This window comes from Marmota flaviventris, chromosome 17 (genome assembly GCF_047511675.1).
Source record: "Marmota flaviventris isolate mMarFla1 chromosome 17, mMarFla1.hap1, whole genome shotgun sequence".
In the NCBI taxonomy this organism is placed as follows: Eukaryota; Metazoa; Chordata; class Mammalia; order Rodentia; family Sciuridae; genus Marmota; species Marmota flaviventris.
Genome location: NC_092514.1, coordinates 14,235,795 through 14,260,656, shown reverse-complemented (window position 1 = coordinate 14,260,656; position 24,862 = coordinate 14,235,795). Strand labels below are relative to the sequence as shown.

Here is a 24,862-nt window from a genome sequence, read left to right as displayed (position 1 = left end):
TTAAAAGGAATAAATAAACACCAGCAGCCCACAACATAAAACCGATCATGTCTGATATTCACTTGAAAATTGCTTGATAAGCAAAAGAATGGAAAAACAAGACTCACATAAAAAAATAATAATAATCAAAATAAACCAAACCCTGACACAGATATTAGAACCAGCAGGCAAAGATATGTAAGTATATTCCATATGTTCAAAAAGTAGAGACACGGAAGATTTAAAAAAAAAAAAAAAAAAAGCTAAAGCTAACAAGTTGAATCTCAAGAGCTGAAAAAGAATGTTTAAGACCAAAACTAGGCTGGAGCACAGTGGAGCATGCCTGTAATCCCAGCCACTCAGAAGCCTGAGGTATGAGGATCCAGCCTAAATAACTAGGTGATACCACGTCAAAATTGAAAAAAAAAAAAAAAAACCTTAAAGGGGGTGCTAGGGGTGCAGCTCAGTAGTAGAGCACCCTTAGGTTCAATCCTCAATACCAGGAAAAAAAAAAATGAAAATTGCACTGGAGGGCTGGGGATGTAGCTCAAACGGTAGTGCACTCGCCTGGCATGCGCGAATAGAATAGAATCCACCGAAAACTGAAAAATAGATATTAAAAAATTCTCTCTCTCTCTCTTTCTCTCTCTCTCCTCTCTATCTTAAAAAAAAAAAAAATTGCACTGGGTGGAATTAATAGATTAGACACTATAGGAGAAAAGATTAGTGAACATGAAGACATATCAATAGAAAATACCCAACATGACATAAACAGAGATAGGGACTAAAGAAACATGATCAGCGCATCAACGCACTGTGGGTTAATTTTAAGCTGTCAGATGCTGGAGTTTCAGAAGGCTGCAGGGGTTAGGGTGGGAGACCAACAAAAAAAAAAAAAAAATTTTTTTTAAATAATGACCAAAACATTTCTCCCTTTGATAAAAACTAAATTCACAAGTCCAGGACGTTCAATGACTTCCAAGCAGAAAAGACAGGAAGAAAACCACCAAACACATCATAACCCAAGACATTAAAAAAATCAGAATGGAGAATGGAGAATAATTTTAAAAAACCAGAAGAAAAGAAGACCACTACATAGGAAGGACCCGAGACAAGCAGACGTCTCGCTGGAATCAAGGCAAGCCGCAGACAAGGAACAACATCTTCAACGTACTTAACTGGAGAAAAAGGTCCACCTGGGATTCTGTGGCCAGGGACAACATCTTTCAAAACCAAAGATGAAATAAAAACTTTCTCAGATGCACAAAAGCCACAAGAATTCAGCCCAAGGAGACCCCGTGCTGCAATGACCGCTCCCTGGTTAGATGGGAAACTGAGGGCCCAAGAGATTGCAACTGTGCTTAGTGTGCTTGGGTGGGTCATCTTGCTGCCCTCCCTTCCCAGGGCTGTGGAATGGGCTCAGAAAGATCAGAGCTACTCTTCTGCCCTAAACCCTCTCCTCCAGCAGCAGGGCTGGGCCAGATGTCTGTCTCAGTTCCCACTGAGAGTTCTCACCCTGCTCCCCCGCCCCTCATTCAGGCAGGATCAGTGAGGTTCTCAGGGTGTTAGGGAGGCCTCCTGGGATCCCCTGGGTGGTGCTTCCCTCCGAGTCCTGGCACCCTCCAAACCAGTTTTCCCATCCTATCCTCTGAAGGCCTGTCACTAACAGAGGACTGGTTTTGGGACTCTTGCTCCCAGGGTAGAGGGAGTGTGATCCAAGCCACCCACTGTCCAGGATAACTGGGCCCACCAACTGACTCTCAACCCGCCCGCACATTCCTCTTCTGGAAATCCAGGGAAATGGTGATGGCCACTCCCATTTGACGGACGGAGGGGGGGGGGCAGTCACTCTCCCAGGCTGCACAGTTCCTACTCGGCTCCCAGGCTCTTCTCCCAGGGAAGGGATCCCATGCCCATTCCCAGCCCTGACTCCACCCACCACCTCCCAGAGCACACCCTGGGTTCCTCCAACCTGCCTGCCATCAGCACTGTCAGGATGGTCAATGCCCCTGGACGCCTAGCCCCGTCCAACAGATCACTCCCCGCCCCCTCTATGTCTCATTTTCCTTGCTTGCTAACATGGGGAGGTGGGTTGGATGGCCTCCCTGTTCCCTTTCCCATCTGACATGTGAAACATTCTCCACTTTGACTGGTAGATGGAAGAAGCCTCATTAAGGCCAATTAAAGGAGGCTGGGGCCTCCTGAGTGCCAAATGGCTGCAGCAATCCGTCAGGAGGCACATGCTGGTCACGCCCAAAGCCCTCTGACCAGAGCCCAGCCTAACCCAGTGATGCGGTGGCGCTTATTCTCACTTCCCCCAGAGAGACATCAGCCGCCTCCCCAGGGCTCAGGAATGATGCGGAGACAAGGGGCCGGCAGAGCCTGAGGAGAGACTGTCAGGTGACACCGGCTGAGCCCTGGGGATGAGGCAAGAGGGCAAGATCTCTCCCTCTTCCCGCTGGCCATGTGGGGCCTCAGAATTCTCAGGGCTTCCAGGGCCTGTAAGTGCAGGACCTGCTCAGACAGAGCATTCACGGTAAGCAGTGAAAATCAAAACGGAAATCTCAGAATCACAGATTGGAAAGACTTGAAAGCCTCCGCTTCCACAGGACTTAAGAGTGACAGGCACTGGGGTCATTGAGCGGCCTTGTTCCTCAGGAAGCCCTGGAGAGGACCTGCCCAAGATCATACGGGACAGGGTAAAGGCTACAGGGCCACCAGATGCCTATGTCCTATCTGCTGCACCCTACCGAGATCCTGCTTGAACTCCGCTCAGGACAGGGGGGGCTCCCCACCTCTCCACCCCAAGTTCTCCCAAAGAGGGGTGAGAATTTGGCCCCGGAAGCTCCCCAGCCAGACAGCCCACTGAGTGCTTTCCAGAGCCACTTTTGTTCCATTTAAATCTCACCAGGACTTATTAGGTTACTGTACGTGGTACTTCCAGGTACTCACGTCTCCCCGCTTTAAACAATCCCCATTCTATAAATGAAGAAACTGAGACCCAGGGCTGTGCAGCATAGGAGTGGCTAAGCGGGACAGGCAGTCTTTGGGGAGAACCATCCCTCTGCTGGCCACAGGGGTGAGACCCTCAGCTTCAAGGTAGCCTCCAGAACCAGGGAGACCAGCAAGCAACTCCAGGGAACCCAATTACAGGTCCCCACACAACAAAGACCCTGGTGTGACCTTGAAAAGTCTGTGGCCCACTCTGAGCCTCAGTTTCCTTATCTGCGATATGAGAACCGTCCCCAACTCTCGGGGTGGTGAGAGGGAGGACAGCGGCAGGTGTGCTACCACCTGCGTGACAGCAGAGGCACTCATATGCCCAAGTCCAAAGGTTCTTTTCCTGGCAGGGCCGCTCTTGCTCTTGACTCTCAACTCTCAATTAAGATGCAAGCGCCGTGGGGTAGGGAGCCTATGGAGAAGACAGGAGCCAACACCTGGGATTATGATATCAGATGGTTCCCCACCCTAACAGGTGAGGGCCCCAGGCTGGGAGCCGCTAGAGCAGACAGGAGGCAGGTTCCCAGCCCTGTTGTGCTGCGAGCCCAGGCTAGCTGCTGCTGCCCCCTCAGGCCACCTCCATCCCCAGTGCCCCTCTCTTTGTGTCGGGTGCTGTCCTAATATAGTTGTGCGTGGCTTCGTGAAGGGGATACTTTCTGAGAAATGCATTATTAGATTTCACTGCGTCAACGTCATAGAGCAGCATGTTCACACAAAATAAGGCAGCTGTGAAATCACCAGGCCACGTATACAGGCGGCTATGGTTGACCAAAATGTTGTTATATGGTGCGTGACTACTGCCCAGCAATAGATGTGATTAGAGCCCGCCCTCCTGGTCCCAGGCCACTGGGACCAGCACTACCATGGCTCCCCATTACGGGGCCCAGTGTGGTCAGACTCCTGCCCCCTCCCTCATCAGCCCAGTGTCTGAGTGCCAAGGAGCCCTTGTGAAAATGCCTTTACTGTCCTGAGTCAAGGTGGGGACTGGAAATGAGGCCCTGATGCTCCCATTAAGGGGCAGGGCTCAGAAGGAACAGCCCTCGCCGCTTCCCCCAGGGAAAGGGGGGGCTTCTCGGAACCTGCAGACCTGGGTTCTGGGCCCAACTCCTCCAGTTCTCAGCTCTGTGGCCTGGGGCAAGTTATTCGCCTTCTCTGAGCCCCACCAAGTCTTGGTGTCCTCCTCTGGACAATGGAGACAACACCCTGTATGGAGTTGTGGCCAGGATTACATAGTGTCAATAAAGTGCCCTCTCAGCACCTGGCATATAGTTGGCATTTAATAAATGCCTCATTAAGCTGCTCTTATTCTCCTGGAGCCAAGCTGTAGGCCAGAACTTCAGCATGTAAAGGCGGGGACCTGACAGAAAAGATCTGGGGTTAATCAGGCATCATGAAACCTGGGCTCAACTTCCTGCCGGCTGTGTGGCCTTGGGCAAGAAACTTAACATCTCTGGGTCTCCATTCGCTAGCCCTGGTCTGGCAAGCAGAGATCTGGGTTCCAGTCTGGGTCTTACCTCTGGCATTTCCTCTCTCAGTTTCTTCAACTGTGAAAAGGAGACCATGTGATTTGTTCCCCTGGGTTGTTGGGGACTGGTAAAGGGATCCTGCTAGAGGCTCACCCCCATGTTCACAGGAAGGTGGGGGTACTCAGCATGTGCTGAAAGAGTGACTTGCTAGAACATCTAGACTCACTTCTGGTTGAAGTCATCCCTCTCCAGCTCAGCCTCACCCCTCTCTGAGGCCGAAGTGCAGCCGCTAGGGAGGCTGGGACTCGTCCCTCCCAGGCGTGATTCTACAGGCCCAGCCTCTGGTATGCAGTTGGAACCCCACAGCAGGTTTTCCCCCAGATAAATCACGGGCTCAGAGAGGCTGGGGGAAGGGCAGGCAGGTGACCTTCCACCTTGGAGTCAGAACCCACTGAGACCGGAGGGCCCCTCAAAGGGCCAAACCGCTAAGGGGTCAGAGGCAGGACCCACCCATCCCTTGTTCCGAAGAAGTCCAGAATCACAGGACAGCAGGGTGTCAGAGCCGAAGGGACCCTAACAGTCTTCGAGGCCTGTACCCATTTTACAGACAGGATGACTGGAGCCCCAAGAGAAGCCAGGGCTTGTCCCAGGTCCCACAGCCAGGACGAAGCATAGCAGGGGCCTTACCCTGGCTCTCCTGGATCCTGAAACTATCACCCACTAGTCCCACACGAGAGTTTTGGGAAAGGGGATCCAATGGGCGTAGTCCTGATGGAGACTCAGCCACTCCCTGGCAGCCAAGTTGGTATGGGCTGAGGAGTGCCTGCTGTGTCACTTCCCTGCCCTGGGGTCTGCCTGGGTGCTGATGTCAGGCAAGGTAAGAGAGGAGGTGGCAGGCTGGGGCTGTCCTGACTCAGCACCAGCAGCCACAGCCCGGAAGAATCCCTGAGAAGGGACCCAGGTAGTGGCTAGTGAAATCCCTGCCCCAGGCCCAGGGGACTGAGAGTATTCTCTGCACTGGTACTAGGTGAGAAGAGAAGGCGGGGGCGAGGGGACAAGAGGTGATTCATAGAGACAGATAAGGCAGGGAGAGCTCCTGCAGGCCGCTGGCGGGCAGGCAAAGCGCCCAGTCAGCATCCACAGCGTCCTGGCCCTGCCCCTGTGAGACTGAGAGGCAGGCAACAAGCAGGGCAGGGAAGATGGAGGATTGCAGGTTGCCTAGATCAGGGGCCCCTCCCAGGCCCCGCCTGTCACTCTGTCCTGCTACTGTTGCCCAGGCACCAGGCACAAGAGTTAGGTCTTATAGTTTGAGCACGACACAGGCCGGGTCCCCACCCTCCACCCAAGAACTAGCTAGGTGACCTTAGGAAGAAACTAACCAGTCTGGCCTCAGCTTCTACATGTAGGTAATGCTGCCTGAGATTATGAAGCGCCTTCCACTCCATCAGCAGTAGCTATTGTCAACATCCAAGCCCACACAGTTTTGGTCACACATCCAGTATGGATGTGACCGGGGAGCACGAAAGGCCAGAAAGTGGGAGCCCGGATCAAAAAATAGCACCATGGAGTCATCCCTGCCCCCCCATGCTGTGATGCCCCATTTTTGAGAAATGGGGCTTGGTCTCCCTCCTGTGGGACCATGAGTTCTGCTTATTGTGTGACAGAGGGTTCTGATAGCACAGGGCAATGCCTACCTGTTGGGAGCTGAGGGAAATCACCCATTATAGTGCCACACAGGAGACTGGGCCTCACACGGGAGGTCAGTGTCTTCTGGGCTGATGACACCCATAACCTCCTAGGAGTTTTGTGGCATGTAAATGAAGCTATAGGACCCACCTGGTGGGGGTGGGGATCTCAGCTAGGGACTTAGAGACCCGGGTCAGCAAGGGAAGCCCTGAGTGCCCAGCCTGGCCCTGGGCACACCTTATCTGGCCCCATCACTGGGTAGAGCCGTCTATCATTCTGTCTGTGGGAGATCAGAGCCTGTGGCTGTTGCCATGCCACAACTGGGAAGTGCGATCTGCCTCCTTCCTGAGGTTGGGATAGGGATGCACTCAGGGAGATGGCACTGAGGAAGGAAACCCTGGCATCTAGCAGGGCCTCAGTCTCCCATTTTAAAAATGAGGGTAGGGGCTGGGTCAAGGGTTGACAGTAAGTCCTCTGAGCGGGGAGGGCACTAACGTCAGCACCTGCCTACACCTTGGTAGGTGTGGGATGGATTATTCAGCCTGCAGGTCTGCAGGTCCCTTCCTCCGCCCCCCTCCGCCCCCTTCCTCCAACTCCTTCCTCACTCCTATCCACAATAGCCAGAGAGCAGCTTTGGTCCAAACCACCCCATTTTACAGACTAGAAACCTGAAGCCTCAAAGCTGCCTGGTCTGGTCAGCCAATAGGGGCGCGGGGGAGCAGGCAGGCTGGGAGCCAGGTTCCCCGACATGGCTAACTGAGGGCAGCATCTCCACCTTTCTGGAAACTTCAGCCAGGGCCACCTCATCCCCTCCTGACCCACTTCTGGTTTCTTTGCCTAAAACCTCCCTCGGGTGTCCCCATCAGCCAGAATGGTCCCCCAAACTAGCATTCTTATGTTGTGCAATTAGCCGCCACCCCACCCTGGGACTGAAACAGTGAAAGGGTCAGACTCAGGTAAGGACACCTTGTCCCACAAACTGAAGCCACGGCTGGCTTCAGCATCCTTCTCAATATACAGCTCACTAGGCCGGCCTTCTCCACCACACCAGGGTGTGCTCAGAAACCACAAAAGGCGCTCCCGTTAGGAAAAAGCACCCACTGAAGGTCATGGCTGTCCAGCGATTGGCCTGGCTATCTCTGTAAGTGGCATGCATTGCCCCTCAGAATGTGTGTCAGTGTGTCAGCAGGGAATGGCCACCCACAGCCAGGACACTACACAGCCATGCAGGAGTCAAGAAGAGGAAGTCCAAACAAGGCCTGAAAAGTAAAATTCAACCCAGGTGGACAATCCTCAGCTGGACTCTTTACCCACACCCATGCAGGGATCCTGGTCCGAAAAAGTTCTGCCATGACAAAGCTTACAAAATGGCTCAGAGAGGGTGAACCAGAACTCACTCAGTTGTTCAACAGTCAGGAAACAGGCAGATGGGACTGAACATGGATGCCCAGGCCAGCCTGAGATGGCTTATGTTGCTTCTCAGTCTCCTCGCCTAGTCCCCCAACCCCAACAAAAGCCTTCCCCACCAGAGAGCTCCAATTGTGTGTGAGACTCTAGACTCTCAGAAGTGATGTGAATCGTCCTAAGGGAGAGTAGGTGAGAGCCCTACCATTTTTTTTCCCACCACCCCCTACTCCATTGCATTGCCTCCTGGGGAACCCACTCATGAGGCCTGGGAAAACGGGATTACACTCCTCAACAATGCACAAAGGCCCTTGGAGAAGGGGCAGCCCAGTGTCACCTGCCAGAAGATCCAGGCACCCTATTCCTCTGCAAAGAAACTGAGGAATGCCATGAAGGTGCAGGTGAAACCTCCTTCCAGGAGTCAGACAGAAAAACAGCAGAGACCCACTGGGGACCTTGTGGGGTCCCCATGTTGTGCTCCAAGTGAGCATAGGTCAGCAGTCCAGCACTTCTGTAAGAACTCCCACTCAGGGGCCCCCTCACCTTCTGGGCCTGGCTGATCATCTTGCGCACCACCTCTTTGATGTGGGCCTGCCCGTCTATGGGGGGCTGCATATAGACGCTGGCCCTGGTCACTCCGCGGTAGGCGATGGTATCGGGCCAGCCTAGGTCCAGCTGTGGGATGGAGCGGTCGGACTTCTGGGGCCAGTACTCCAGCGAGGGCAGTGGCAGCGGCTCCGCCTCAGTGGGGGTCCCATCTGCCCCACTGGTTTCCTCTCCATCACCCACCCCGTTGACCTGGGGCCCCTGGGAGCGGCTGGAACCCCGAGGATCCTCAGAGCCCGGGTCGTACACCTCGATAGTCTCCAAGATGCGCTTGAGTTCCAGCTCCGAGAGAAAGTCGCGGATGTTCTCCCGCTTTAGCACCTCGTAGAAGGCCTCGGGGCCACGGGCCACCAGGGCCTCCAGTGCCAGCCGCTGCTCCTCGCTATAGAAGAACTCCGGCTTGGATTCGCTGGAGCGCCAGTTCACGTGGCTGTCGTCCAGACACTGCACCTGGGAGAAGGCCATGCTGTCACCTGCTCCAGCACTTCGGCTGGGGGTGGATGGGTGACACCGCTCTTCAAGGTCAGGATCCTAACTCCGGCCCCGGCTGGGGCAAAGCGCGCTCTGGGGCCTCCCAGCGGCTTCAGCTCCTCTGCCCATAAGGATCCTGTGGGAAGAAACTGATGAGCGCAAGGCGCAGGTCAGAGGGCAGGAGGGGCGGGAACCGGCGACAGAGCTGGGGGTGGGGCTGGAGGAAGGAGGTGGGGAAGGGAGAAGCCGGGCTGAGGGTGGGGGGTGCGATGGGAAGCGACGGTGGGGGGCCGTGGGCCGTGGGCCGCTTCCAGGACCCACTGTGCCTGTGCCTGTGCCTGTGCCTGTGCCTGAAGGGCACAGGGGACAACATCCCAGATTCCCCGAGCTGCCTGAAGTCCCAGGCACCTCCGGAAGAACCCTAGCGCAGCCAGGGAACTTCCAACAAGTTTGCAAGAGTAGGAGGCAAGAAACAGAGCCACCTGGCGCTGCGCTGTGGCTCCCTGCGCTCCCGGAAAGGGAGGGTCTTCGCTCCACTATCGGGGCCGGCAAACCCGAGAGGCCTGCCCGGAGGAGGCCGGGGACTCGGACAAGGGTCCAGGAGTCCCGGGAGCGCGACTAGCCGGCGCCACGACCCGCGGTGCCGGGATCGCGGGGGACGCGGCCGGAACTCGCTTACCGGGCGGGCGTGGGCGTGGGCGCGGGCGCAACGCGGAGCTGGCCACAGGAGCCGCGGGCAGAGCGAGGCGCACAGGCGGCGGCTGCAGCCCGGGGCTGGGCGGGGGCGGGCCGCTGACTAAGTGCTGCCCCGCCCACCCCGCCGCCACCACCTGAGGTCACGTGCGGCCCCGGGGGCGGGGCCGGAAGCTGATTCACACACACACACACACACACACACTCAAAGATAAAAGTCTTTGACAGGAGTCTTTGAAGGCTGTGCGACCCCCTCTCCTGCGCCACCTCCATCCCCAGGTGCCTGCATTCAGAAAATTTCAGGGCCCAAAGACCAGGAGCTCTCAAAGAGGGACAGTGGTCTCCCTCGGATCACATAATGGGGACCCCCTCTCCCGCCCCGAGCGCACAGGGTCCGTTGGTGATCCTGGTCCAACACTTAGCTGTGTACAGTCTCGCAGGTGGGACAAGAAGTCCGGGCGGCTCTGTGGCTACCTAGCTGTCCAGTAGTGCAAGTAGAGTTGGGTTCCTGGGCTGGAAGCCTCCAGGCAGGGGTAGGGCACGCGCACACGCACAAACACACACACACACTCCAGGGGCTTTCACAAGGCCTGATGTACGCAATTCTTAGTAATGAGCCTACTGACTGCTGGGAGGAGTCCCTGGGGACTTGTCCTGCACCAGGAGCAGTGCCACATCAGAACCTTGGGACAGGGAGGGGTGGAGACGCGCCTGCTGCTGGCTGGAGTCAAACCCACCAGCTCTCTGCTCAGCGTCCCTGGGGCTTGGGACCCTAGTTAAGGGGAAGCCTGGGGACCACATCTGAAGGCAGACTGTCAGGGCGGGACAGCAAAGCCCATTAAACTTGGCCCAACAAACATTTCCGATTCTGTCACCTGCCTCAGCCAGTGTACCAGGCGCCTGGGTCAGTCCTTCCCTCCCAGCCCCCAGGACTCTGAATAGAGCTGACTTGAGGCCCTAAGGACACTGCTCTTGTGCTCTGCTGAGGGCTGGCCATCACATTGCTCCTCCACCAAGACCCTCCAGACACCCCCATTGGATCAGGCCTCCTTGCCTTGAAAAGACTTGAGCAGTGACTGCAGTTTTCTTCCATGCCCAGCACCCCTTGGAGTCCCCACCACTGATCCCTCAAGCCTCAAGTTCTGCACTCCCTTTGAGCATCCACCCCAGTCCCAGTGACTTTACTCTGTCCAAAGGGAGTGGCCCCAGAGGTCAGGCCCCTCACTCTTCCCAGGGACATACACACATACCCACATGCCCCCTAGGTCTAGAGGGGGACAGTGGTCCTAATGGGAAAGCTCTGCCAGGCAAGTCCTGAAGCCCCGTTTATACCCCCTACCACTGTGGATCCCCAGCCTGACCCTCAGTTATCCTCAGTTTCTCCTTTTGATCTTATCAATGCATGGAGGCCCTGGGGTTCATGAGTGGAGACCTAGCTCTCTCTTGGGGCTGAAAGGCCTCAGGCCCTCGGACTCCTGCTCTTACCTGCCCATCAGGAAGTTGTAAAAACTGAACAGGGAGCTCACATGGACCCTTCCTTTACTTCCCCCATTGTAACAACTTGCTTCAGCATAGTATCTCAGCCAGAAAACCAATATTGATAGAAACCACAGAGCTCCTTCTAATTTCACCAGTCTTACACACACTGTAGTCCATTTGTGTGCATGCATATGCTCAGCCTGTAAGGTGCCAATTTGTGTAACCATCACCGTTAAGATACAGAACTGTCCCATCACCACCAAGACTTCCCTCATTAGAGGCATGTGTCCACCAACCATTGCCATCCCTAACCCCTGACCACCACTAATCTGTTCTCCATCTCTATGGTTTTGTTTTTCAAGAATGCTGTATAAGTGGGAAATGCAGTATGTATCCTTTGAGGAGTGGGGTTTTATTTTGTTTTGTTTTGTTTTCTTTGCCCCTGGGCATAATTCTCTGGTGATTTATCCAGGGAGTTGTGTGTATTGGTATAGAGGCTTCTTGACCTACTGTGGGGTTAGGTTCTGATAAACCCGTAGTAAAGAGGAAACACTGTAGGTTGAATACACCCTGGACACATCTTGCCTCAGAGCATCACAACTTAGCAGCAGAACACTGCACAGTGCCCACCATTTCCCCTTGTGACCAGCAGGCTGAGTAGGAACCGCGGTTGGCAATTGCTGTCCAGTATCACTGGAGAAGATGGGGTCACATATTGCTAGCCCTGGAAAAGTTTGAGATCCATGATTTGGCGAACAGTTTCTTTAGTACTCATATCATGTTCTCACCATCACAGTCAAAAACTTTTAAGTCAAACGATAAATTGGAGATCATCTGTAGTTTGCCGTGGGTGGGGAGGGGGGTTAACTGGAGATAGAACCCAGGGGTGCTTAACCACTGAGCCACATCCCTAGCCCTTTTACTTTTTTATTTTGAGACAGAGTCTTGCTAAGTTGCTGAGACTGGCCTCAAACTTGGGATCCTTCTGCCTCAGCCTCCCCAGTTGCTAGGATTATAAGCATGCACCATTGTGCCCCTCTAGTTTGCTCTTTTTTTATTGCTGACTAGTAGTCCATGTATGGAGGTAGTCCTCTTAAACTTTTTTTAAACTTTTTAAAAAGTCTTATTTTAAATGTCAGGATTTATTTTTACAGCTTTATTGAAGTATAGTGCGTATGTAATTTAATTCACCCATTTACATTATATAGTTGGTGTATTTTGTTATACAAGAAGTTGTAAAAACCATCACCACAATATAATTTTGGAACAACTTTTCATCACTTAAAAAAGAAACTGAGAGGGCTGGGGTTGTAGCTCAGTGGCAGAGTGCTTGCCTAGCCTGTGTGGGGCACTGGGTTCGATTCTCAGCATCACATACAAATAAGTTAAAATAAAGGTCCATCCATGAACAACTAAAAAATATTTTTAAAAAAGAAAGAAACTGAGAGGGCTGGGTGGCTCAGTGGCAGAGTGCTTGCTTCATGCATGTAAGGCACTGGGTCCAATCCTCAGCACCACATAAAAATGAATGAACAGAATAAAGATATTGTGTCCATATATAACTAAAAAAATATTTAAAAAAAAAGAAAAAAACTGAGAGCTGGGTGTAACAGTGTACTCCTATAATTCCAGGAGGCTGAGGCAAGAGGATCATAAGTTGGAGGCCAGTCTCAGCAATTTTGCAAGACCCAGTCTCAAAAAAAAAGACTGGGGACATAGCTCAGTGATGAAGCACCCATGGATTCAATCCCCAGTATCCAAAGGAAAAAAGAAACTGAGGATCCATCAGCAGTCACACTGCCCATTCTTGTCCTTTTAAACATTTCAGCTGTTGAGGACATAGTAGCTGTTTCTAGTTTTGAATCGTTACAAATAAAGCTACTGTATATAACAGAAGGTCTTATTTCTTGGGGATAAGTGGCCCAGAGTACAATTCCTGGTAGTTGTATAAACAAATTGCTCATCTGTTTTCCAGAGTGGCTGCACCACCTTACATTCCCACCAACGATGCACAAATGATCCAATTCCTCCTCATCCTTGCCAGAGCCTGGTGTTACCACTTTCCCCCCACAGTACTGGATATTGAATTCAGGGGCATTCTACCACTCAACTCCCTCCCCAGCCCTTTTCGAGTTTAGTTTGAGACCAGATCTCACTAGGTTGCCAAGGCTGGCCTTGATTCTGCAATCCTCCTGAAGGCTTCTCCTTGGGATCCTTCGGTCCCTGAGTCTCCGAGATGACAGTCTTGGGCCACTATGCCTGGGTCCTGACCCTCTCCCTGCAGTTTGAGTTCGCACTTTCCTAAGGGTTGTTATTGAACTTCTAGGTCTTATTCGCCGTCTGCATGCCCTCTGACAAAATGTCTCTTTGTGTCCTTTGCCCATCTTCTAATGGACCATTTCTTTTACTGATGAGGGCTGTTTGGTTTTGTTTACAGAGAAGTTTCGAATTTTAATGAGTTTCCGTGTGTCAGTTTTTCCTTTTATGGATCATGCTTTGGTGTCACATCCAAGAACTCAGCCTAGCTTTAGGTCCTGAAGATTTTTCTCCCATTGTTCCAAATTGGATCCTTGTTAACATTCTGCATTTAATTCAGTGATAAATTTTGAGCTCGTTTTTTGTAGATGGTATGGAATTTAGGTTACGTCTGGGGAATATAGGTAGCCCCCAAAAAGTTTTCATAGAGCAAGATTTTAGTCTCAGAGACCTTAAATAATCACTCAGGATCACATGACAAGGGGCTGGGAAAGTTGGTCTTGGGTTGGGGTGTGTTTGTCTTTCTCCTGCTGCCTGCTGCCCACCAGTGTCTGGGCTGGCTTCCAGGCCTGAACCAGGCATAAGGAGCACCTTGACACCCACTCAAGGTGGTATGTCCAGTAGCCTCCTTGGAAGAGAATCATGCAGTCAGTCAACAAACACTAGCACAAGTTACCACTTTTTGCCATGTGCTGGGCACTCCTGGGACCCAGGCTTCTTCCAGGATATCCATAATCACGATGTGATACAGAGGCAGGACACACAGAGGTTACAAAGTTATTGGTGCTATGGAGGATGTTGCCCCCAAACCTGGGAAGCCCAGACATCTCTGAATTGACAGGAATTAGTATTGGGCTTATGAAGGAGGGAAAAGTTAACAACAAACACCGTGACCCAGAGGTGTTCAAGAGAGCCTGGGGTGCTCTCTAGAAGTTTGGGTGGAATTGGGTGGGGGCAAGGGTAATGAGGAGGGTAGGAAGCCTTGACTGACACATTGGGAGCCTGGAGATCCCCTGGCTGGGTCCTGGGAGCCACAGATGGTTGGGAGCAGAGAGGGGCACAGGGAGACTGGTGGGTTTAGAAGAGGGGTGCATTAGAAGGGGCAGCGAGAATATGGCCCAGTTTACTCAGTAACTGAGCTGGACTCAGCCTTGGCCGTGGGGAAGAAGGGTGTTGGGGACAAGGAGAGGTGAAATTCCAGGGCTCTGGTGTGGGTCCTGGCAGAGCCGGCTGCCATCGCTAGACCAGAGCCTGGCAGGGAGCTCCCAGGCGTGCAGGAGAAAGCCTGCAGGCCCAGCTACCCGACTCTCTGTGGCCCCAGGCTGCTCGCCCCGAGCTAGCATGCCAGGGGACTGTGTTTAAATGGCGACATGCTGCTGCCACGGTCATAAAGCAGTTTGTGTTCAGCACAAACACTTGGTCCAACCTGTAATGCCCAGAGCCGGTACCCATGCCAGGAGCCTGAATTGGGCTGAATAAACTTGGGAAGAATCTCCTGACTCTGGCTTTCTGAGCCATTATGTGGCTATGATGCTTCACCTGTCCCTCCCAGGAGGGCTGGGTACTCCAGTGCCCAAGCCAGCCCGTCCAGGCCCAGAGTCTCTCAGTAGGGGCTCCTATCTGCTCTCTGAATCCTGGACCTTTGTGGCCTCAGTGGCCGGACAAGGGTCTTGGATCTGAGATCGGGCAATTCTGCCCTTTCTGATCCTACAACGTTTGTGAGGGTAAAGATGGTGGGATAGGAAGCTGGATCAAGCCGGCCGCGCTTGAACTCCTTCATGACTCTTTCTAGGACCCTTTCTCCCTTTCCTCCTTCCCCCCCACCATTCATTCACTTACTCATTCATTCATTCAACAGTTGTTCATCAACTGTCTCCTCCGGGCCCAGCCCTGGGCTGGGTGATACTGGAACCGGGAGATGATTCAAACCTAGTGTCTGCCCTTGACGAGCTCTAGGTCTGGTGGGGGAGTAGAATATGTAAACAAACACCAGTGATTCAGACCTTGGTCTTAGAAGCCCCAGGGAAGAACCTGCCCCTGCCTGGGGTGCTGGGGGGGGGGCGGGTTGCTGAGGGGTTGCCAGGGAGGGCCTCAGAGGACAAGACCTTTGCAATGGGCCTCATAGCAAGAGGTAAACAAGGGTGGTGGTGGGTGTTCAAAAGAGGGTGCTGCCCTGGGAGGCGGATGGCGTCTGCAGAAGCCTGGAGACGTCCAAGTGCTGGGCGTGTTTGAGAAAATACAAGGCAGGTCAGGGTGGCAGGTGCACAGGTGCTGGGGTGTCGGGACAGAGGTTCTGGGACCTATTTTCAAAGGCCTTGAATGTCATAGAAAGGACTTTTTTTTTTTTTTCCCAGAATGTTCTGGGCTCCAAGGGTTGGGGGTCGGAGGGAGGTTCCTGAGAAGTCAGCTGTGTCGTGAGAGCTTTGATCTGGAAAGGAGCCAGGAGACAATGGAGCTGGGGCAGTTGCAGAGGGAAGTGGGCAGGGCTGGCCCCAGAGGTGTGGGAGGGTAAGCCAAGGTGTGGGACTGGTCGGAGAGAGAGGAGAGGGAGGCTGGCCGTGGTGGGACGAGGAAGAAGGAGGACATTCTGAGCCGGAGGTAACCCGGGTGTTGCCAGGGCTAGTAGTATTCAGGAAGCCCGGATATCTGGTCCTGCAGAGCACAGGAGATCCATGACTGCCCAGAGGGGACACACAGAGGGCCACAGCTCTGCAACAACAACTGCCCCAGGAGTCTGAATGCAGGGCCAGGAACTCTGCTCAGCACCTTGCTAGGAATACCTGGATTTAAGGTCCTGTCCAAGTCTCGGGTGAGCCTTAAATTCATGAATTCACCCATGCATTCAACGGCTGGCCACTGTGCACCTCACCAGGCTCATCCACCCAAGGAAAGAGACACGAGCCCCAATAAACATGTCCAAGACATCCCACGGGTGACAAGAGATGAGGGAAAGCCATGAGGAGTGAGAGGACCAAAGGGAGAGCAGGATGGTTTTATTTAGATGGAGCAGGGGATTTTTTTTTTTAATTTGATCTTTCCCCATATTTTTTTGATAATGCATTAGAGTTGTACATGATGGTGGACCTTGTTGTCACATATTTGTACATGCACACAACATGACAATATAATTCGGCCAATAACATTCCCCAGTATTTCTCTTTCTCCTTCCTCTGCACCACTGAGCTCCCTTTGATTTTTATGGCACACACACACACACACACACACACCTTTCTTTTCCTTTTTGGAAGAGGGGACTTCTGAGGACATCTTGGAGTAAGTGAGGGTATCAGTGTTGGGGTGAGGCTTTGGGGAAAATGTGCACAGGCCTCAGTGGGTGTGGGGCTGGGGAGTAGGAGCAGAAGGGGAGGCCTATGGGTCCTGAACCCCGGGGCCAAGGGAGAGAAGATAGATGTGAACCAGAGGGTCAGGTGGTTCTGATGCCAGAGGGTCAGAAGGGCTGATCATGTTGGAGTTGGCACAGCAGCAGGAAGTGGCCTGGCCTGCAGCCTGATCCCCACAGTAGGGGATAGGGGAATGGACAGGCTTTGGCCCTACACCTTACAACAGGAAAGGTCAAGCAGGCAGGCCGTGTGGACTCCTGAACTTTCACCATGGTCCTGCTCGGGTTGGGCTAGCTGCAGAGGAGTGACTTACACGCCCAAGCAAGCGGCTCCAAGCTGACCTTCGAAGTCCCCTCCTCCAGTGTATTGCTGACTGAACACAAAAGCCAGGGTAGCTGGGTGCCAAGGCATATGCCTGTAATCCTAGTGGCTCAGGAGGCTGAGGCAGAAGGATCGCAGGTTCAAGGCCAGCCTCAGCAACTTAGGCCCTAAGCAATTGAGCAAGATCCTGCCTCAAAATAAAAATTAAAAAAATAGGGGCTAGGGTTGTGGCTCAGCGGTAGACTGCCTGCCTAGCATGTGCGAGGCCCTGCGTTCGATCCTCAGCACCACATAAAAATAAATAAATAAATAGAATAAAGGTTAAAAAAAAATTTAAAAAAAAAATAAAAAGGGCTGGGCGTGTGACTCAGTGGGTTCAATCCCTAGTATCCCCAGAAAAACCAGGGGCAGCTAAGGAGCTGGGCAGGACCCTGCCACAGGCAAGTCCCCTACCACAGGCCTCATTTCCCCCTTTATGGAAAAGACTGGGGGCAGGTGGAGGGGACAGGGAAGACCAGCAGCCCAATAAGCTCTGGAGGCTGGCTGCTCTTGCTGGCATGGCCACAGGCAAGCCCCCTGGCCTGGGGGTGGGGGGTAGGGGTAACTGAAAGAAGGGCAAGGGAGCAAGGATGTCAAGAGCCAGAAGGGTCCCCAATGCCATCCTCTCCCCAGGGCTCATCAAGCAATAAGTAGTCAGGGGTGGTGAACAGAGCAGGTCTGAGCCAAACTGCGACCCTGGCCTGGTCTCTCCCACCCCAGGTGCCCATGTCTGAGAGAAGGGATGGTGTATAGCAGACATGGGCACCGAATATCTGTGTCTTGCAGATGACGTTGGCTGTGTGGTGCCGTCCGAGTGCCTGCGGGCCTGTGGGGTTGAGATCGGCTGCTCCAACATCGCCTATCCCAAGCTGGTCATGGAGCTGATGCCCATAGGTGAGGCTGGGTGGGGTTGGGAGGTCTGAGCAGAGCTGGAGTGGGGATGGAACCTCAGGCCCCATGAGGGCGAAGGGCGCTGGGGGGCAGTGGAGGTCACCCTGGATTCAGTGTGACTTTGTGTGACATCGAGTGGGAGGCCCTTCTTCTAGAGAGAAGTAACCATGAACCAAAACGTTGGTACCTGGGTGTCAGGCCTGTCCACGCTTCCCATGGGGTGAACTCACTTCCTCTTCTAGACCCCCTCAGTACCGTTAGTAGCAGCGCCATTTTAAAGATGGAGAAATTCTTGCCAAAGTGGCACACGCCTGTAATCCCAGTGGCTCGGGAGGCTGAGGCAGAAGGATTAAAAGTTCAAGAACAGCCTCAGTAATTTAGCGAGGCCCTAAGCAACTTAGGGAAACCCTGTCTCAAAAAAAGAGCTGGGTGTAGCTCATTTAGTTGGTTGAGCACACCTGGGTTCAACCCCAAGTACGACTGAATAAATAACGATAAATTGAGATCCATAGAGGTGCAGTGACCTTGCAAGGTCACATGGCAAGTAGGCCACCAGCCTAGAATTTGAACCTGGTTCATCTTCCCCTAGAGCTAGTCCCTCTGACCCATACTGTACTCTCTCTCTCTCTCTTATGTTCTGATACCAAGCTCTTTTACCCACCCATGTAATACTAGTTACTGGCTCCATTTTACACATGGGGAAACTGAGGCACGGAGAGTGGTAAGTGACTTCTTGGAGGTTACAGAGTAACTGAGACACAAACCCAGGTCCTCTGCTTTTTTTTGCCAAGATTAGAAATTCAGACTCCCCAGTCCCTCTGTATCTGCAAGCCTAAGCCCCATCCTCTGCCTTCCCCAGGATCCTGCAGGCCCCTGGGTAGAAACATGGGCAGGTCTGGCTGTTTCCACCTTTCTCCGGGTGGCAGCAACCCTGCTGGTCCGATGTGGAGTACTGAGTTCCTTGTCACTGGAGGTGTGCAAGCCAAAGCAACTGAGCAATGGCTGTGTGAGGTTCCAGCTGAAGCAAAGAGGAGAGTCAGCTTTCTGAGCGGCCCGAGCCTCTCCTCTGGATGATCAGGTCCTCGGCTCCTGCCTCCAGAGGCTTCCTGGTCTTCCAGTCAGGCCCACCCCTGCTCCTCCCTTCCTCCAGCAGAGTCCAGGCCCAGGGGACAGCAATGCACAGGCCTGGGAACAGATAGTGGCCCTGCTACTTGCTGGCTGAAATATTTAGGGCATGCCACTTGCCTGCTTGGAGACTCCGTGTCCTCATTTGTAAATTGCAGATAATGACATCTACCCACCCCTCAGCTTTGTTGCTGGGATTAAACATAATAACCCAGGGAAGCTGCCCGGCCTAAGACCTGTGGCCACTCTGTGGGTTCCCACCTCTGGGCTTCACCTGCCCCATCCACTCTGGGGAGGGGGACCCACTAAGTCCCTAGTGCAACACCCAACACTCCTCTCTAGTCCTTGAGCTCTCTGAGAAGTCGAATAAGTCCCAAGTTTATCTACCTCCCTGAGCAAGATGAGGAGGGTTGAGAAATGTTTTGGGGAGAAAAACCATAATTTAACTAACTTTCCTATGAGCTCCATCCCAGTCAGTAAACAGAAAGGCTTGTGGGATGTCTGGAGTCACACAGCAAGTCAGATGCATAGTCAAGACCAGACATACCAGGCAGGCTAAATAAATGGCACCCGTAAGGCTGAGCCCTCAGGGGAGGGGTCCCCTGTCAGACCCATCTTTGGGCAAGAGGTAGAACTGCAGGAGTTTTTGGAGACAGACCTGGAGCAAAGCCCTGAGGTGGATGGAAGAGCAGCCTGAAGCCACACAACAAATGAGTTCACAGTCAAGTGCCTCTTCCCCTATTTAAGACCTTTCTTGAGCCTCTTACTCCCAGAAGCCTTTGCCAGAAGACCTCCCTGGCTTTGCTAGGGAACTTCTTCACCCTTTGCCTGACAATAATAGCATGTCTTTCTCCTGCTTCTGGGAATCTTCCTCTGTTTCCCACAGAGCCAACCAGAGGGGACTCACCATGCCTGCTGGGGCCTGCCACACACACACACACACACACACACACAGGAAGTGGCAGGAAATTCCAGAGCCTGGGCCACCGTGCATGGGGATGAGGCGTGTGCCCTGCCCAGGGTGTGACCTCCCACCCAAGGATCCCACCCCAAGCCTTCTTCACCACCCCCACCCCGCCCCCAGGTTCTGCCTCTGGCCCCGCTGTGAATCCCTGGGAGACTCTGTTCCCTTCCCTGAGCTTCCATTTCCTCATCTGTCCAACGGGGCTAATGATCTTGCCCCGGGATGAAGTCATGGGTGTGAAAGTGCCTCGTCAGCTCACAGACTGCAGAAATGAGAGGCTGGTAATAACACCCACGGTCGGGGAGTACGCAGTCAGGGCCTGAGTGGCCAGCAAGCTGCGAGCTCAGGCAGTGAGTGCAGAAGTCCTTCTAGCTCAGCATTGCTTGGCCTCCCCCGGGGCCTCCTATTTGGGGGGGGTCTCACGGTGTGGACCCCACAACACCAGCGGGGCATGACCACTTATTTGGCTTTCCTTTGAGCCAGCCTCTCTGGCCCCACTATTCCTCTGCACCCCTCTGGCTCCATTGTTCCTGTCCCTCCAGTGAAGAGAGGGTCCTTGGGATGCCAAGGAGTTCCACAGCAAACCCCTCCGCAGAACCCAGGGCGCAGGCAGGAGGGCCTCTGAGGACCAGGGCCAGGGCCAGGCGGGGTTCCCAGTGAGTCTCCATCCCCGTGTCCAGGTCTGCGAGGGCTGATGATTGCAGTGATGATGGCCGCCCTCATGTCATCGCTGACCTCCATCTTCAACAGCAGCAGCACTCTCTTCACCATGGACATCTGGAAGCGGCTGCGGCCCTGGGCTAGCGAGCGGGAGCTGCTGATGGTGGGACGGTACGGGTGGTGGGGTGCCAGGGAGCCAGGAGACAGCGGAATCGTGCAGCCACATGACCAGCTCACGAGCCCCCCGCCCCCTCAGAGGAGGACTTTGAGGGATGTGTAGGAGTTTGCCTGGTGGAGGAAAGAGAAGGCTGGGAGGGAGGGGAGAAAAGAGGAGGATATCGTATCCATCCCACCTCCCATGTGGCTCTTCTGTCCAGCCCCTCAGGGTCACGGCTCTCATCCGGGATGCACCTCTCACCCTATCTGCTGGGGTGAACTACCTCCCCCAACCATACTAGAGGTCTCTCTGTCTCCCCCAAAATGTGGGCCCCTACCCCTCCTGATGGTTTTTGGCTGCCTCATAGAGGGTCCCTGATCTAGCACTCAGGATGCCCATATTCAAGCCACAGGGGTCCCCTGGCCTCCATACCCCAGCCCCACTGAGCTCTGACCATTTCCACTAGCCCTGCTCGTCCTCTCCTCCTTCACCTCAACGACTCAGCTTGATTTTTCTAGATTCAGCCCAAGTACCCCCTCCTCCACGGAGCCCACTCTGATATCCCCATCCAAGGAACGAGCCCTCTTCCCATTCCCGCAGATTCTTCCCACAGCACATGGGGTCTTTCTAAGACCAAATGATCTTCCCAAACCTCCTTCCCGTGGGGGCGCTGGGTGTTCTGTGAGGACAGGCTCAGTGTCTGGCCCATCCCCATATCCCCATGCCCAGCTGGGTCCTTGGAAATCCTGTAGGGAGGTACTTGGTCTTGGGTTAGGGGTCTCTAAGGGTGCACGCCTGCCTGTCTGGACCCTCTCCACCCCTCTGGCCCCATTGTTCCTGTCCCTCCAAGCCTGCGAACCCGACCTGCTAGCAGGGGTGGGGGGGCATCCTTCGGGCACTACCCTTGTCAACAGAGCAGCCTCTATCCAGGAGCTCAGGGTGCCTGTCCCTGGGGTGGGATCTTCCCCAGAGCTTCAGGCGGTTGTCCCAGTGATGCAAAACAGACGGGCTTCTGTCAGAAGGGCCTGCTGGGACCTGTCAGAAGGCGGGCGAGTGTGAGCGCGCTCCTCTGCAGACAGGCAGACTCTCTTCTCCCTGGTGCAGGGTCCTCCGTGTCCCTTCATCCTGGGCACCAGCCCCCTGCCTGCCTCTCCCCTTCTGGGTCCCCTGTTCCTCCTGTGGTTCTTCAGCTGCTATGTGGCCCAGGATGGTCCTGTCCCTGCTGAGCCTGAAGCCAGAGTCCCAACCTGGTCCCTGATTGTGTCGGCTCACTCCCTCCAACCATGCCTTGGCCTTCCTTCCCATCTCTTCCTGCCCCCCTACAGAACCTCCGTTCTTTCCCTGCCCTCCCCTGCCCTCCCCTTCTGTCCCCTTCCTGGGATCCTGTGGCCAGCTGGGCACTGTGGAGGACTCCAAGAGCTCAGCTCCCACCCCCTGCCTTGAAGACCTTCCCTGTGACCGAGGCAGCATCCCCCAGGGAGTGTGATGGAGGGACCCATTCCTCCTGACGATGGGATGGGTAGGGAGAATCCCATGTGGAGCCCAGGAGGGTTTACTAAGGAGAAGTGGGAGAGAGGCATTCCAGCCTCTGGGTTTGGGGGTCCCGCTGGCTCATGCTGGTGGCTGAATCAGAAAGGAAACTCTGGAGGGCAAGAGAAAGGGGAGGGCCCAGGCCCAGCCCGTTGGCTGCAGAGGCCTAGGGCCCTCAGCTGCTGAGCCTTGTGTGAGAGGGTGGGGCGGCCGTGTTAATGGATGTCCGCCTGGGCCTTTGAAGAAGGTAGCACCTGCCGCTGCCAGGGTAAGGGTTAATTAGCCTTAATCGAGATGGCACCTCCTTCCTCCACCCTCTCCCTCGGGCTTAGAAGGGGAAAAAAGGAAGTCAGGCAGGTAGGCCAAGAGCCACAGAGAAGGAGCATCCCGGCTGCACACACAGCCCCTGACACCCTGCTGCCCTGCTGGGGAATCCAACAGGTCCCACCACCTCCCACCTTGTGTGCCGACTGGCTCAGGACATAGGGTTAAGGGGTGCTCTGCCAGGAAGGAGCAGGTGGGACGCAGCGCCTCTGCTTGTCTCCTTAGCGGGTCCCACACCCCTTCAAGGCTCTGGGCACGCCCCTCTTGGAAGCCCTCCTGGATTACAGCTTCCGCTGGGTTGCATCGTTGATTGTTTTCTCTGCTGGTCTGAGCACTGGGCCAAAGCCAGGCACCGTTCCCTGCTGAGTCAGGGCTTCTGGTGAGGTGCTGTGCTCCCAAGCGTTTTGTCCAGGGAAGGAATGAAGCCTGGCAGTGAAGGGGTGCTTGGACAAACAGGGAGAGTGGCTGCCACCAGGGAGGGGACAGGGCTCCCACAGGCCAGTCAAAAGGACTTAAGCTTCAAATCTGAGGAGTCCAGGCTCCAGCCCCAGCCCCAGCCCAGGCCGCCTGGCTTCAACCCTTACTTCCTAGGATGGAAATTGTCCTACGGTGTGTGGGGGTCTGTCGCATAGAGCTGCAGGGGGTGAGGAATATGCTGGAAGGCTGGGCTTCTGCAAAGGCCAGGCAGCTGGAGAGAACATGCTGTGTTCAGGAACCACCATGAGGTCAGTCTGGCCCCATGGTGAGGGGAGCAGCTCATTCCTGCAATCCCCAAATATTTAGTCACGAAAAAAAGAGAAGGGCCTCCTGCCCTCCTGGAGCTTCCAGTCGAGACACAAGGGGTTACCCAGGTTGATGTGCACATGAAGGTGGAACAGGTGCTTTGTGGGAGTCCTCCAGGCACAAGGGAGCCCTAAGGACTGACTCAGCAGAGACCCCCCAGGGGAAGGAGGAGGCAGCACTGAGACCCAGGGACTGGACCTACAGGTGCAGGAAGCCCTAGAAGGGTGGGGAACAAACCCTGTTCCTGGTAGAACAGGCCAGCGGCCAGGAGCTGGGCCTCAGGGCACAGATGGAAGAGTCTTAGTGACCAGAGGCAGATGGAGGGGCCAAGGAAGGGTATCCAGAGCCACCTGTTGCTGCCCGCAGGCTGGTCATCGTGGTGCTAATTGGTGTGAGCGTGGCCTGGATTCCCATCCTTCAGGGTTCCAACAGCGGGCAGCTCTTCATCTACATGCAGTCTGTGACCAGCTCTCTGGCCCCCCCAGTGACTGCAGTCTTCATCCTGGGCATCTTCTGGCCACGTGCCAATGAGCAGGTGGGTGGGAAGGACAGGATGCAGGCCAGCAGGCTCAGCTAGGAGACCTCCCGTCCGCCTGCAGATGGGCTAGAGTCCCTTTAGATCTTTGCCGGCTGCCTGGGGCAGGAGGTGGGGGTTTGGTCTTCCTCCCACAAGCCCTGCCTCCCTCCTCCGCAGGGGGCCTTCTGGGGCCTGATGGCAGGGCTGGTGCTGGGTGCTTGGAGACTGGTGCTAGAATTCCTGAACCCAGTGCCCCCCTGTGGTGACCCCGACACGCGGCCAGCCATCCTCAGCAGCATCCACTACCTGCACTTCGCCATTGCCCTGTTTGTGCTCACGGGTGCTGTCGCGGCAGCCGGAAGCCTACTGACCTCACCCCCGCAGACTGTTCAGGTGAGCCTGCCTTGACCCCTGAGCCCCACAGGTCATCCCTGACCTGACGCCTAACAATTTCTGACTCTGGTCCCACTCCGATCCCCGATCCTCACTGACTCCAGAATTTTCTAGCCTTTGATCCCTACCCCTGGATGGCCCTGACCTCTGTGCCTTTTATGGGGGGTAGGGGGACACTTGGAGGGGGCGTTTAACTACTAAGCACATCCCCAGCCCTTTTTATTTTTTTATTTGAGACAGGGCCTCACTAAGTTGCTGAGGCTGGCTTTGAACTTGCAATCTTCCTGCCCCAGCCTCCTGAGCCACTGCACCCTGCTCCTCTGTGGCCTTTTTGAACTCGACTTTCATCTTTCTGTCTCTGACCCCTGACTGGCGTGGGGCTTGCCCTTGCCCTGCCACACCTCCATCCCTGCTCATTCCTTGCAGATTGAGAATCTTACCTGGTGGACCCTGGCTCGGGATCTGTCCCTGGCAGCCAAAGCAGGTAAATGGGTGACTCTCAGCACCAAAGCGAGAGGCATGGTGCCTGATGAAGCCTGTGTTGCTCACCTGTCCCTCCTGAAACCCCTCCAGGTGACAGCCAACCACACCAGAAACGAACCTTTTGGGCCCGTGTGTGTGGCTTCAACGCCATCCTGCTCATGTGCGTCAACATCTTCTTTTATGCCTATTTTGCCTGATCCTGCCACCCTAGGTAGGAAGGTGGGGGCCCAGAGTCCTCAGGGCCACCCCCTCTCAAAGTGAACACTGACCCCAGAAGGGGACGGACTCCCCTCA

General features: G+C 54.6%; 2 protein-coding genes across 4 annotated transcripts in view; one reads left to right on the top strand and one right to left on the bottom strand.

Moving 5' to 3' along the window:
* Positions 1–9,371, bottom strand: part of Fam83g (family with sequence similarity 83 member G) — a 31,400-nt gene extending 22,029 nt beyond the window's left edge. The window contains exons 1-2 of the mRNA XM_027922316.3: positions 9,292–9,371; positions 8,079–8,748 (exon numbers count right to left, since the gene is read on the bottom strand). Of these exons, the coding sequence (XP_027778117.2) occupies positions 8,079–8,606 (528 nt within the window). The 5' untranslated portion in view covers positions 8,607–8,748; positions 9,292–9,371. The remainder of the gene's footprint in view (positions 1–8,078; positions 8,749–9,291) is intronic.
* Slc5a10 (solute carrier family 5 member 10) overlaps positions 1–24,765 on the top strand; it is a 64,992-nt gene extending 40,227 nt beyond the window's left edge. For 2 of the 3 annotated variants that reach the window (XM_027922317.2, XM_027922318.3), the window contains 6 exons: positions 17,528–17,635; positions 20,402–20,552; positions 23,542–23,710; positions 23,870–24,085; positions 24,512–24,569; positions 24,659–24,765. In XM_027922317.2, the coding sequence (XP_027778118.2) occupies positions 17,528–17,635; positions 20,402–20,552; positions 23,542–23,710; positions 23,870–24,085; positions 24,512–24,569; positions 24,659–24,765 (809 nt within the window). The remainder of the gene's footprint in view (positions 1–17,527; positions 17,636–20,401; positions 20,553–23,541; positions 23,711–23,869; positions 24,086–24,511; positions 24,570–24,658) is intronic. The other variant, XM_027922320.2, reaches the window with a different exon arrangement.
* The last annotated feature ends 97 nt before the right edge of the window (positions 24,766–24,862 follow it).